This window comes from Monopterus albus, unplaced genomic scaffold (genome assembly GCF_001952655.1).
Source record: "Monopterus albus unplaced genomic scaffold, M_albus_1.0 scaffold341.1, whole genome shotgun sequence".
In the NCBI taxonomy this organism is placed as follows: Eukaryota; Metazoa; Chordata; class Actinopteri; order Synbranchiformes; family Synbranchidae; genus Monopterus; species Monopterus albus.
In genome coordinates, this window is record NW_018128221.1 from 194,702 (window position 1) to 206,812 (window position 12,111).

At 43.1% G+C, this 12,111-nt stretch overlaps 1 protein-coding gene across 3 annotated transcripts; it reads left to right on the plus strand.

The window, feature by feature from the left end:
* The first annotated feature begins 1,030 nt into the window (after positions 1-1,030).
* On the plus strand, positions 1,031-10,047 carry LOC109974612 (ras-related protein Rap-1b). 3 transcript variants are annotated; one of them, XM_020624901.1, is made up of 8 exons: positions 1,031-1,150; positions 5,191-5,263; positions 6,442-6,510; positions 6,915-6,971; positions 7,751-7,891; positions 8,673-8,816; positions 8,991-9,083; positions 9,168-10,047. In XM_020624901.1, exons 2-7 carry the CDS (start codon positions 5,207-5,209, stop codon positions 9,075-9,077), a joined length of 555 nt encoding a protein of 184 aa, XP_020480557.1. In that variant the 5' UTR covers positions 1,031-1,150; positions 5,191-5,206; the 3' UTR covers positions 9,078-9,083; positions 9,168-10,047. The 3 variants fall into 3 exon arrangements, with proteins under 3 accessions (XP_020480557.1, XP_020480556.1, XP_020480555.1); XM_020624900.1 differs by having other exon boundaries at positions 5,194-5,263; XM_020624899.1 differs by lacking the exon at positions 1,031-1,150 and adding an exon at positions 2,356-2,672.
* The last annotated feature ends 2,064 nt before the right edge of the window (positions 10,048-12,111 follow it).

Consider the following 12,111-nt stretch of genomic DNA (forward strand, 5'->3'; position numbering starts at 1 on the left):
CGGGTGCTGGATGTGGTTTTCCCCAGCCTCACCAGCTGCTTCCTGTCTGTCAGAAAGCTAGTAATCCACTGACAGGTGGGGGCAGGCACAGTGAGCTGGGTCCATTTGGAGTGGAGGGTGTCCAAGATGATGGTGTTAAATGCTGAGCTGAAGTCCACAAAGAGGGCCCGTGCATACGTCCCTGGGGAGTCGAGGTGTTGCAGTATGTAATGCAGTGCCATGTTGACTGCATCATCCACTGACCTGTTTGCCTGGTAGTAAAAGTGCAGGGGGTCCAGTGGCTCTAACAGTCATAGCTACAGATGTCAGGGCGACAGAGCTGCAGTCATTCAAGCCCACTGATCGGGAATTTCTTGGGGACTGGAATGATGGTGGAGCGTTTGAAGCAGGAGGGGACTTCACACAGCTCCAGTGACCTGTTGAAGATGAGTGTGAAGATGGGGGACAGCTGATCAGCACACACTTTCGGTGGTGATTGTCGGGGGGCAGCTGCTGGGTCTGAGGTGGGGAGGGTGAGGGGGGAGTGTTGATTGTCAAACCTGCAGTAGAACACATTCAGGTCATCTGCTAGTTGATGGTCCTCCACAGCAGGGGGGGATGGTTTCCTATAGCCAGTGATGGTTTTCAGGCTCCCCCACACAGACGAGGGGTCGTTGGCTGAAACACTTTCAGTTTTTCAGAGTAGCTCCTCTTTCCTGCTCTGATTTCCCTTGTTAGTGTGTTCCTTGCCTGGCTGTACAGAGTCCTGTCCCCACTTCTGTAAGCCTCTTATACAAAGTGTCTTGTATAAATGCACCACAAATACTTTAAATTTCATTATAAATGTGTTATTCAAAAGCTGTAAGGCCTTTATTTTAGAACATTTTTACTTAAGTAAAAAAATGGAGTGCTTTTACCACTGTGAGATCACGTCCTCTGTTAACTGATACATTTAAGCAGACTGTTTTATTTTATATTCAACATAAAACAAACGGGAGTTCTTCTTGTGGGGCTTTTATTTTGAAGGAAATTACAGGACACGTTACTGTTCGCCGCGTCCAGCTTGACGTCAGAGAGGTGGCGGCAGGAGGGAGCGGCTGTGATAGAGCGACATTCACACAGAGTGGGAGAGAGCGAGAGAGTGAGCAGCGGAGCGGACGGGTGGATGACGGTGAGTACCGCTTCCTTTCTGTCTTCTCTCTTTTTTCCTGCTTTTTCTTTTTAATCTTCCCTCCATCATGTAAATGTAGATTAACCCGGGCTGGACCAGGATAGACCGTGATATACAAGCGGAGGCAGACAGGCCGGTGCCGAGGTGGGCTAACGTTAGGTTTGCGGAAGCGACCTAACGGTGGACAGACGGACTGACAAAACGGCAGACAGACAGGAGCTCTGTTAATAATAATAACAATAATAATAATAATAATAAGGAGACAGATAGACACACAGCCGAGTAACATAATGGCGGCTGTCTGTGCGTCGGTAGAGCGTTCCAGCCCTCAGCATGTCCCCGGTCTTCCAGGCAGCGGGGCCTGCTGCTATAGCTAGCCGGGTAGGGAGCGTTCTGAGGCGTCCACCAAGCTGTGGAACTCCCGCTGCGCTGCTGGAGAAAAAAAGAGAGGAAGTAACTAGTTACAGACAGCGGAGTTCAGGAGTTTGGAGGGACCTGTCTGTCTGTCTGTCTCAAGGCGTGGTTTTATTCCTCTGCTGTTGTACAATCAGTAACACACACACACACACACACACACACACACACACACTGAATAGTGACAGGCCCCACCTATTTGTGGTTGACTCAGGGATCTGTGTCCATCTTTCTCCTCAACATCTTTACTTTAGTAGATTAACATCATCCTGCCTTCGATCCAAGTAAAAGTGCTGATACTATAGCACACTGTATGAATACTCTGCTACAAGCAAAAGCCTTGTGTTGCATATGATAATTAAATCTATGTTAGTATAATAAGAAAAATGTACTTCAGTGGTCCCATGTAACTGATACACCATCATATCATTAGATTATTATTACTCATGTATTAATGTTTAAGTAACATGTTGGAGTGCTAACTATTTTGTAATGATGACTTAATTAATCATTTCATTGTTTTATTTGTAAATACTCAGAAAATAGTGAGAAATGCTCACTAGGGCTGCCACATTTTGTTAGTGATCCCTTTATCTGCCAAATATTATTTCCAGTTCATTGACTAGTTATTTAGTCAATGAAATATCAAAGATAGTGCTTCCCACAGGTCATCATGATGACGGTACAGTCCAAAACCCCTCAGTGTTTATTTTACAGCCACATATGCTGGCCAAAAGCAGAAAAGATTTGAGCAACCAAAATTGTAAAGTGTTTCAGATCTTTGCATGAAAAGTAATTATCAAAGTTGTTGGCAATTTTAGTGTAGTTGAAGTAAAACGTTGAAATAATAAGATACAAGTACCACCAGTTTGTTCTTAGGTATAGCATTTGATCACATGTATTTAGTTGCTTTCATATTTCTGATATTGTGAAGCGTGACATCCAAAAAGCCTCAAAACCAAAAAATAATGTTAATCAATGAGTTGTTCAAGTCAAAAATGTCAAACATTTGTTGCTTCCAGTTTGTCAGAAATGAGAATTTACTGATGTCCATCATCTCACATTTTATTACAAAACAAAACGCATCTGATGGCTCCAGGAAGGCATGGTGAGGATTTTGTTACTGTTTTCTGATGTTATATCGACAAAACTGTGAAAGATAATTAGCAGAAGAATCAACAGTGACAAAGATTGTTAGTTTCAGTCCTGCTAGTTTCAGTCCAGCTAGTTTCAGCTATCACTTATTTACACACATTTACATTTCTGTCGGATAACACTGACCACAGCTTCTCTTTCCTTGTTCGGCTGAGCATGAGACGGCGCAGTCTGCAGGGAGTTTTTTCACCAGACTGCAGTCAGGAGATTTGTTTAGGTGCTCAAACTCGCAGAATTAACATCAAATCTACAGTGGAGCAAACTTGCTGCTGACAATGTTAAATCCCCTGACATCCACAGTTTAACCTGCTACAGCTTGTTAAGTTAGAGGCTCATTATATTTTAAACTTTGCACTTTTTTAAATGTCACTTTTGCTAAAACTGTGATAAATTGCTGAGCCCTTACTTTGCTCCTGTAAACCTTTTTTGTGCAATCATGTTTGTGGCATGATTGCATAGGTTTAATCAAGGCGTTGCATCATTGGATGTGAGGAGGAAGTCCACATCCATGAGCACACACAGAAGGGGTCATGAAAAGGTGCAGAGAAAGAGGCTCTTGCACTGTTTCTGGAGACCAGTGTAGAAGCAACAGAAACATTTCAGAAGTTACCGACATTCGGTTCATTCAGCAGATTCACCTTCCCCTTGTGGGCCTCATTCGCTGTTGCTTCAGTCTGATTGGGTCCCTGAACTCGCCTGGACTTGTTGCATCAAGCATATTGAGACAGGCTCCTTTCAGACCTTCAGGCACTGAAATCCACCTCTCACAGCAGGGTTAACTTCATGCATGTTTAGCACCAGGATTATTGATACATTATGAACTCAAAAACAGGTAGAAATACACCAATGATTCAATAGAAATGTATGGTTTTGCACCCATAGATGAATGGTTGTGTAAAGTTACCTTTGGGTAGATAATAATTCGATTCATCCTTCTTTATATTTTCCTTGTTACTAGGAAAAGTCACTGAAAACATCAGTGGGTGAAACACTGTCTGATAACTGTGACAGTGCGTCAGGACGTGGACATTTTTCCAGCCAGTAGTCATGTCAAACAGCCATGGAGGAGCTCTGGGCAGCTAAAAGTCTGAACCAGCGGCTACAGAGTGAAGAGGTGGCGTCTTTTGCACAGAGAGAGTGGGACAAAGAAAGAGCAACAACCAGGGTTAACATGAGTTTGGCTGGTTGACATGGAGAGGGTTAAAAGCAGCCAGAGGACTCAGACTGGATTCAGATGTGGTGTTCTTCCTTCTGGATGTGTTAGCATCTAAAGCTAACCTGTTTGTTTTGGTAGCATTAGCCACCTAGCATGGTCAGGATTTTACCTTTGTGTTGAATTAATATGATTTTAATTTGGGAGGAACTGGAGCTTTGTGTCACATCAGTAACCAGAGGGTGCTACTGGACTGACACGTTTATTGTTAGCCAGCTAATGCTAGCTTCAGACTGAAGGCTGCAGTTCGTACACTTTATGGTTTATGGTGTCAGTTTGTTTTGACTTTAGCTAGACCCTCTAGACTGAAATGACAAGTTTTGAACAGTGTGTCATGTGGGCTGAGGTGTCAACAGGTGGTTACTAAGGTGTTACAGTGCGACTGCTAAGAGGCTAACAGATGTCTGCTGGGGTGTTGGTGATTGCCATAGATTTAAACAACTAGATGTCTCATCCTACTTGTGCAGCTTAATGAAAGAAATGACAAAGCCAAGCAACAAAATATCCTGTGTGACTTGTGCAGATAGGAGTCTAAGGCTGGAGCACTGTCCTGCACTATATAGACAGGGGTTTCTGTTCTGTTTAGCCTCACTGATATAAATGAGGCGTACAGAAAACACCTCTCTGAAACAGTTTACACAAGCTGAATGTTGCTGTCTGTGCTGAATAGCTCTGTTTGATAGAAACTGGGGATTCTGGGTAAATAACAGACAGAAGATGGCAGTCAGAGGGTTAGGGTTGGGTAAGATGTTAGTGTTTGGTCCCCACACCTGCATAACCACACATACAGATTTCCTCCCTCTTAATGGGAGGTAATAATCACCCAGCAGGCATCTGGGTGAGTCGATGAAAACAGAGAGGTCATGTGATCACACAGCTGGTGGTTATGTCACAATTGTGGAATCCGTCTTGGTTACTGTTGCTATGCTCCCCTGTGTGTGTGTGTGTGTGTGTGTGTGTGTACATGCCATTGCCGCACTAAGAAGCAACATGACAGAGATAACAAACACTTGTTGGTCTTAATATAGCTGTGAGGACACTCACTGACATGATGCGTTCCCTAACCTTAACCATCACAACTAGATGTCCAGCCCCAACACGTAGCTGAACCCTAACACCAGGTGTGAACAGCCCTGTGAAGGGGTGTGGACTGGACAACATGCCCTCACAACAGTGGTTTGGGGCTGTAATTTGTCCACTTAGCAACAATAACCTGGTAACTCCTCTTTCTCTTTGTCTGTTGATGTCTCTTGCCCAGCAGACAGACGGTCAGGATGCGTGAATACAAACTGGTTGTTTTAGGATCAGGGGGAGTCGGCAAGTCAGCTCTGGTAAGTTACTAACGCCACTCCACTGCCTTTACTCAGCTGTTTGTGTTAGAGGAGAAGTCTGGTATCACTCTCTTGTTTTCTAATCATCAGTAAATCCCACAAAAAGCCACAGAGCTCCACTGTGTGCAGAAACCATTAACGCCACCGGTGACCACACAGTTGCAGTGGGGACATACAGATATACAAACCATACAGTACATAGTTCATTTGACTGCTATGTTTGATACACATCTTCCCAAAATTCATCCTGATGTGTTGGAAACTAGAAACTCCTAACTAGAACTGAAAAAAACATTTTAATAGATGTTTGCATTTGAACCGACTCATCCGCCACTGAAAATAGTCCCCAGTGAGTGGTCTCCTGTGTGTTTGTGTGACAAAACTGCACAGCAGCTGTGTGAGGAAATGACTGAGTCCTTTTTAATGAACTGACATACTGTATCTGTGAGCTCTTTTTAAAGATTTAGTAGGAACCAGTGGGCTGGAGCTGAGAGCCTTGGGCAGAGAGTATTGACACACATGACACACCAACTAACGCATTCCTTCTTTTTCAGTTGACAAAAACTAAAATACGCAATTATGTATATTTATTTGGAAGGATCACGTCAGAAAAGTTGGACAGACATGACAAGATCCAGGTGTATTTCTTTACTTAACACAGCTTTTCCTTTCTTTTGTGTACTACTGCACCATTTTAGTGATGCTGGCTTTTCAGGAACAACTACAAAGAAACAAAACTGTCACAGTTTTTTGTAAGTTTAGTTGTATTTATCTACATTTTGGAGCGTGTACACCTGCTTGTTGTCCCGTCCTTTGGTGAGAAATTCTCATCCTCTTACACTGTTGTGTTGGAAAGGACAAGCGTGAAGGTCATTCATCAGATTTATGTTTTATTTTTTAGCAGCATTGGAGCGTTTCCCTCAGTCTTCCTCTGAAAATGCAAACTGCTGTCAGTCTGTCTGTTTGTCTGTGAATCATCTCCTTCAGGCTGACACACAAACACTGGTGTGAGTCTCACCACAATGAAGTGCTTTGCTCTAGATGATATAATGGAGATGTGTCAGGGTGTCACATTCATTCCAATCGAATGACTTCCAATGGAGAACAGAACAGAGCTCCATTAACACCACTGCCCTAGTTCGGTTTACCTCACTGCCTGTCTGTCTCTCTGTGTGCAGACTGTCCAGTTCGTTCAGGGAATCTTTGTGGAAAAATACGACCCAACGATAGAGGACTCCTATAGGAAGGTAAGACAGCCTCAACCTGTCTGTCTCACCCTGGGAAGTGATGTGAGACGACAAATATACTGTCCCAGGGGTTGATGGGACAGAGTGGATGTTGTCTGAATGCTGCTAGTTGTGGTATCACATGATTGGAAGGTAAATATGGAGGTGAAGGTGAAGAGAGAGGAGGACAGGAAAAGTGAGAGGGACAAAGATGGGAAGGAGAGGGAGGAGCAGCAGTAGTAAACATAGGAGAAAAGTTAGTCACGATAAACATAAAAATACTTATGTTTAAAAATATAAAGTCAGAGGGTGTGATGAAAAGTGTAAATCATCAGTGAGAGGATCACAACTGATCATAATCCTGGTAAACGGATTGTTAATGATGAATGAAGGAGTGACGACTCACTCTGTGTCTCTTTCTCAAGCAAGTCGAGGTCGATGGACAGCAGTGCATGTTGGAGATCCTGGACACAGCAGGAACAGTAAGACCTGTTTGCCTTTCTCTCTGTCTCACTGTCCCAAGTCTGGAACAGTTAGTGTTTGAGATTAATAGGAGAAGAAGAATCTAAAGGTTTTTTGAATGAGTGTGCACTGGCACCGCCTACTGGTCACTTGAATTTACTCCTGAAACAGAAACAGAACTCATGAAATCCTGAAATTCTGACACAAAAAATATCCACAGGAGAAAGAATCAAAAAGGAAAAAAAAGCCAAAATCAGGAAATATGAAAAAAAAAAAAAAACCTGGAATCTCTATGTGCGGCCACTGCCAGCTGCTGAGCCATAGTTAGGTTCAGTGGTTTCCAGAGGAACAGTCCTCATCTGCTTTTTGAGAGGACGGTAAAGACTCTCTGCGCTCCACAAAGTTTCTGATAAAAACAACAGCTTGCCCTGCTAGGTGACATTTTCAGCTGACCAAGTATTGCTGAATACAGGACTTCAGGGTCCAAAGTGTCAGCGTGGTCAGTTCTAGTTTTAGTGCTTTCCCATTATCAGATGATGGCAGAAGAATGGTCAGAAATCCTCCTGCAGACAGACAAGTTAATATCAGTTAAAAGGAATGAGTCACTGTCTAATGTTGCATGTAGAATTTTTACATCACACTCCTAGACTCTTTCTTTCCTGGAGTGGGGGTTGTAAAATATTTTCACACGTAAGAAGACTAAAGAGAGCTTCACTGTGGTGGTGTCCACATAATTTCGGACGTATAACGTGTTTGACTCTGTCTCCTGATGGCCTGTCCACCTCTGTTATGCCCGCAGGAGCAGTTCACGGCAATGAGAGACCTGTACATGAAGAACGGTCAGGGCTTTGCTCTGGTTTACTCCATCACCGCTCAGTCGACCTTCAACGACCTCCAGGACCTCAGAGAGCAGATCCTCAGAGTGAAGGACACCGAGGACGTATGACATACACACATCACACACACACACCTTACATGGCCAAACTAATGTGTCTCTGAAGGAGGATTTCCTACAGGACTTTAGTCTTTATTCAGATGAAAAAAACTTAGAAAAAATCAACTGTACTAGATTTCTAGATTTCTTCACCTCTCATCCAAGAGGCTTCATCAGTTCTGTGAGCTTACTATGACCTGGATGACTGAGAATCTGCACAGACATGTTGCTACTCATTTTGGGAATGACACCCTTCGACTGGTACGCGAGTATGAGAAAACAGTCAGCAAGTTTTTCTCAGCTTAACAAAGAGCAAATTTCCTTGAGTTGAAGATGATGCATTCAAACTGAAGACTGTTCAACTCCCAGAATCATTTAGTTTGCGGCCACATATGACCAAGAAAAGAATCAAATTCACACATGTATGGATCCAAATCAGTGCATGTGCTGAAAAAAATGGAAATACTTAATTAATTATCAAAATAGTCATTGATTAACTTCCCGTCAGATGACTGAACTAGTCATCACCGGACCACTGTAGCTCTTACACGGAGTGTATGGCTCTGCTTTGAAATGCTGTTGCAAATTGACGAACAAGTCCTGAACTCAAAGCAGCACCACACATTCCTGATGAAGTGTCAGTGAAGGTGGTGGTCAACTTGTATACTGGCCATGATACTTTTGCTTTGAAAGGTTCCCGCTGTGTTGAGCTGCAGCTCAGAGCATAACATCAGTAGCTTTGTTGTGTTTGAAAGCACGAGTGTGAATGTTCGGCATGGTGCTACAGGTTCCCATGATCTTGGTGGGAAACAAGTGTGACTTGGAGGTGGAGCGTGTGGTGGCCAAAGAGTCGGGCATCGGCCTCGCCCGCCAGTGGAACTCCTGCGCCTTCCTGGAGACCTCGGCCAAGAGCAAGATCAACGTCAATGAGGTGACCACACAACAGACAGACACTCTGTTACACAGGTCATTCTTAGGTCCTACCAAATGGATGGGGTTTGTGGAAAATAAAAGCAGCATAAAAAATTTGCCGCTCCATCCTTTAAGATCGTTTGTGACTATATTTTAGGTACTGCGCAAAAATTAATCTTTCATTTGTGCACAGATCTTCTACGACCTTGTGCGACAGATTAACAGGAAGAGTCCAGTTCCAGGGAAAGCTCGCAAAAAGTCCACCTGTCAGCTTCTCTAATGACAGGTAACCCTCCGGTGTACACACGTTACTATACACACATTTGATTTGTACATACTTTATTTACACACTCTCATTCTGTCTCTCCAGTTTTCTGCTCACCTGACCAACAACCAACCAACCAACCGATCACAGGACATCTTCCAGCTGGCCACGCCCCTTTAACACAGCCATGTCATCATCAACATCAGCCACCTGTGACCTCTGTTACCTTGACAACCACATCTCCCATCCCCCTACCATGCTGTCTAACAGAGACTGTTGCCTTGGAAACATTTAAACCAAACATCAAAAGACTGCACTGGTAGTGCTGATGATGATGACGATTCTTCTATTGCGGTAATGGGGATGTACCCAAATTTAAACCACGGTTCCCATCATGCTCTCTGTTTGGCCATTTTGTGGTGGGGAGTGGCTTCTTCCTTTTTAGTTTTAGAAGTTTTTCATTTCCTTTCTTTTCATTTCCTTTTCTTTATTTTCCTGCAGTCCCGAGCCAGCTTGACCACTTCACCGTCAGCCATGTTGCCGCCACAGTTACCATGGTGATGCAGTGGCTAACGTGGCTGACTCTGTGTGCATGGCTCTGGTTGAACCTGTGGATCCATATAGTGATTATTATTATTATTGCAGTGGTTATTATTATGATTCTGTGTGAAAAGATTTAAAAGTCATTTAATGTTTTTGTTTTGGGGTGGGGGTGCAGCAGGTTGTGGGGTCAGCTCACCGTGCTGGTAGCTTTGAGCTAGTCTAAGTTATCTGACTGCTGTAAGTGTGAGTCTGCAATATTCTGAGATGCACACACATGCTATTTCTTGGGCGTTTTCTGTGATAGCATATTTTTAAAAAAATTAAAGTGTCTTTATAACTTTGGGCTACCTTGTTCAGCTACCAGAATGGATTAGCTAACAATGCTTTTGTACTTGTTTGTCAAGAGTTAGCATTGTTAGCATATTCAAAAAAAAAAAAAAAAGGTTTGCCAGCCACTATCTGGAAGGCTGCATTAAGATTATTGTTGGGAAACTATAACAATGCTAATACCTTACTTGAGTGTTGAGATTCAAGTATCAGCAATGAAACTTCAGTATTCTGGGCACTATAGGAAAAATCTTAGTGTATTAGTGAAGAAAGTACAGTAATGGGTGCTGTTATCAGTGATTAACTCATTAAGCCAACAATACTTTTAAATCTTTTGGATATATAAGGGGATGCTGACAATGCTACACTCCCAGAGAAACAAAGCAACTGTGGGTTAACCCGTTAACATCACGGTGAGCTGACTTAAGATCTGCTGCTCAGGGCAGACGTGTTGCCTTTAGACAGCAGACTCACACTGGTCCAGTACTTTAGCTCTGTCTGTGTCTTTGCTAGTGTGTGACTTTGTATGCTTGTGAGCTGCATAACAACAATGAACCAGGTCAGTTTCTGTGATGACCATTTTAGCCCAAGGGGTGGGGTGTTATATCTACTGAGCAGAGCAGCCAGCAAGTGTTGTTTCTGTATTATTAACCATGAAATTACCTGATTATTAATATTATTAACACAGCACATCTGAGAGTGAAACACTGACTTATTGGTTAAAGGTCCTGTTTGTCACTGCTTCCTTAAACTGATGGAAATACATTATTAACTATTCTGGTATGGGGATCCAAACATGACCAGAAAGATGTTAGAGGTGGTCCTCCGTATCCATGCATGATCATCAGATGTAGTATTTCATGCTAACACTGACTGGGTTGAGTGGTAAGGTGTGTTTCTGTCCACCTATGATTATGTGCATTTCCAATTTGCACATGAAACATTTTTTTTATGTGTTTCCAGTTTGTCACCAAAAATATGGAGTGGAAACAAAATTAAATTGTGATGTACCTGAAGCCTGTGACTTCAGTAGAGATGAAAATCTGCCTCATTTGGATAGAAACCTATTTTAGCTCAAACCCAGTAGATACTATGGACACATAGATGTTCTTGTGTTAATGTTCTCATCAGTTAAACATAAAGGTTACCCTAAAATCTCAGTGTTTCTCTCTAACTGTAGTAAGGCTTAGGTTCAGACTGGGGTGGGGTGGGCTTGAAGTGGAAGCTCCATCCCTTCATATGGGGGTGTGGCCTGTAAGGCAGCAGCCATGAAAGCCTTTGGATAATCTGAATTCAGTTTTAAATGTGAGAGTGGACATCTTACAGTATGTTGGACCAGCGACCTCTGTGTGTACTGCTGTGCACAGTGTTGTACTACCAGGAGTACTGTGTACAGTGTAATACTGTTGCCAGTATCCTGGTTCTCCCCCAGTACGTTCAGTCATGTAGCATGTTGATGTTTCTGTCAGTACTCAGTCTGACCTCTAGCAGGTGCTGCGACAGTTTGCATGCCGAGCAGAAGCTTTCAAGAGAAAAGTCTATTGGCGGCCATGGTGGGGCGTTGCTGTTCATTCCACTGTTGGTGGAATTACTGTAAAATACAGTATAGAATATATTCCTACTGAAAAGTCTAGCTGTGTGAAAATGCTTCAGATAAAGCCTAAACTTCACCTTTGTGAGGCTTGTTTAAGTACATTTTCAAGTAGCTGTTAAAAGTATAGGATAGTTTATCTCACCTGTACTCGCACAGAGAACAGTCAGTCAGATCGCTACCTGGCCACGGCTGCAATCAGACCTTTCTGGCATCCAGGGTCACAGAGACTGCAGCTGCATTCGTTGGTGGCATTGAAGTGACGATTGCAGCTGCAGACAATTGCAGACTGGAATGATTCATTCACAGCAAGAAGAAATTATTTTACATTACTGAAATAAATCTGCTTTTTCTCTGTATGGTATGATGACCAGTGAAATGTAAAAGAAACCAGTTCAGACGGTCACGTATCAGAATAAAATCCCATTTCCATTCTGCTGAATCATCACAGTTCAGCTGTTGGGAATTTAACGCTGGTATAAAAGCGTCTGAACTGGTTTATTCCAGTACAGAAACCCACAGCAGCAGTGGGAGGTGGGGGAGGGGGAAGGGAGGGTGAAGCCAAATGTAAAGTAAAAACTAAAAAGC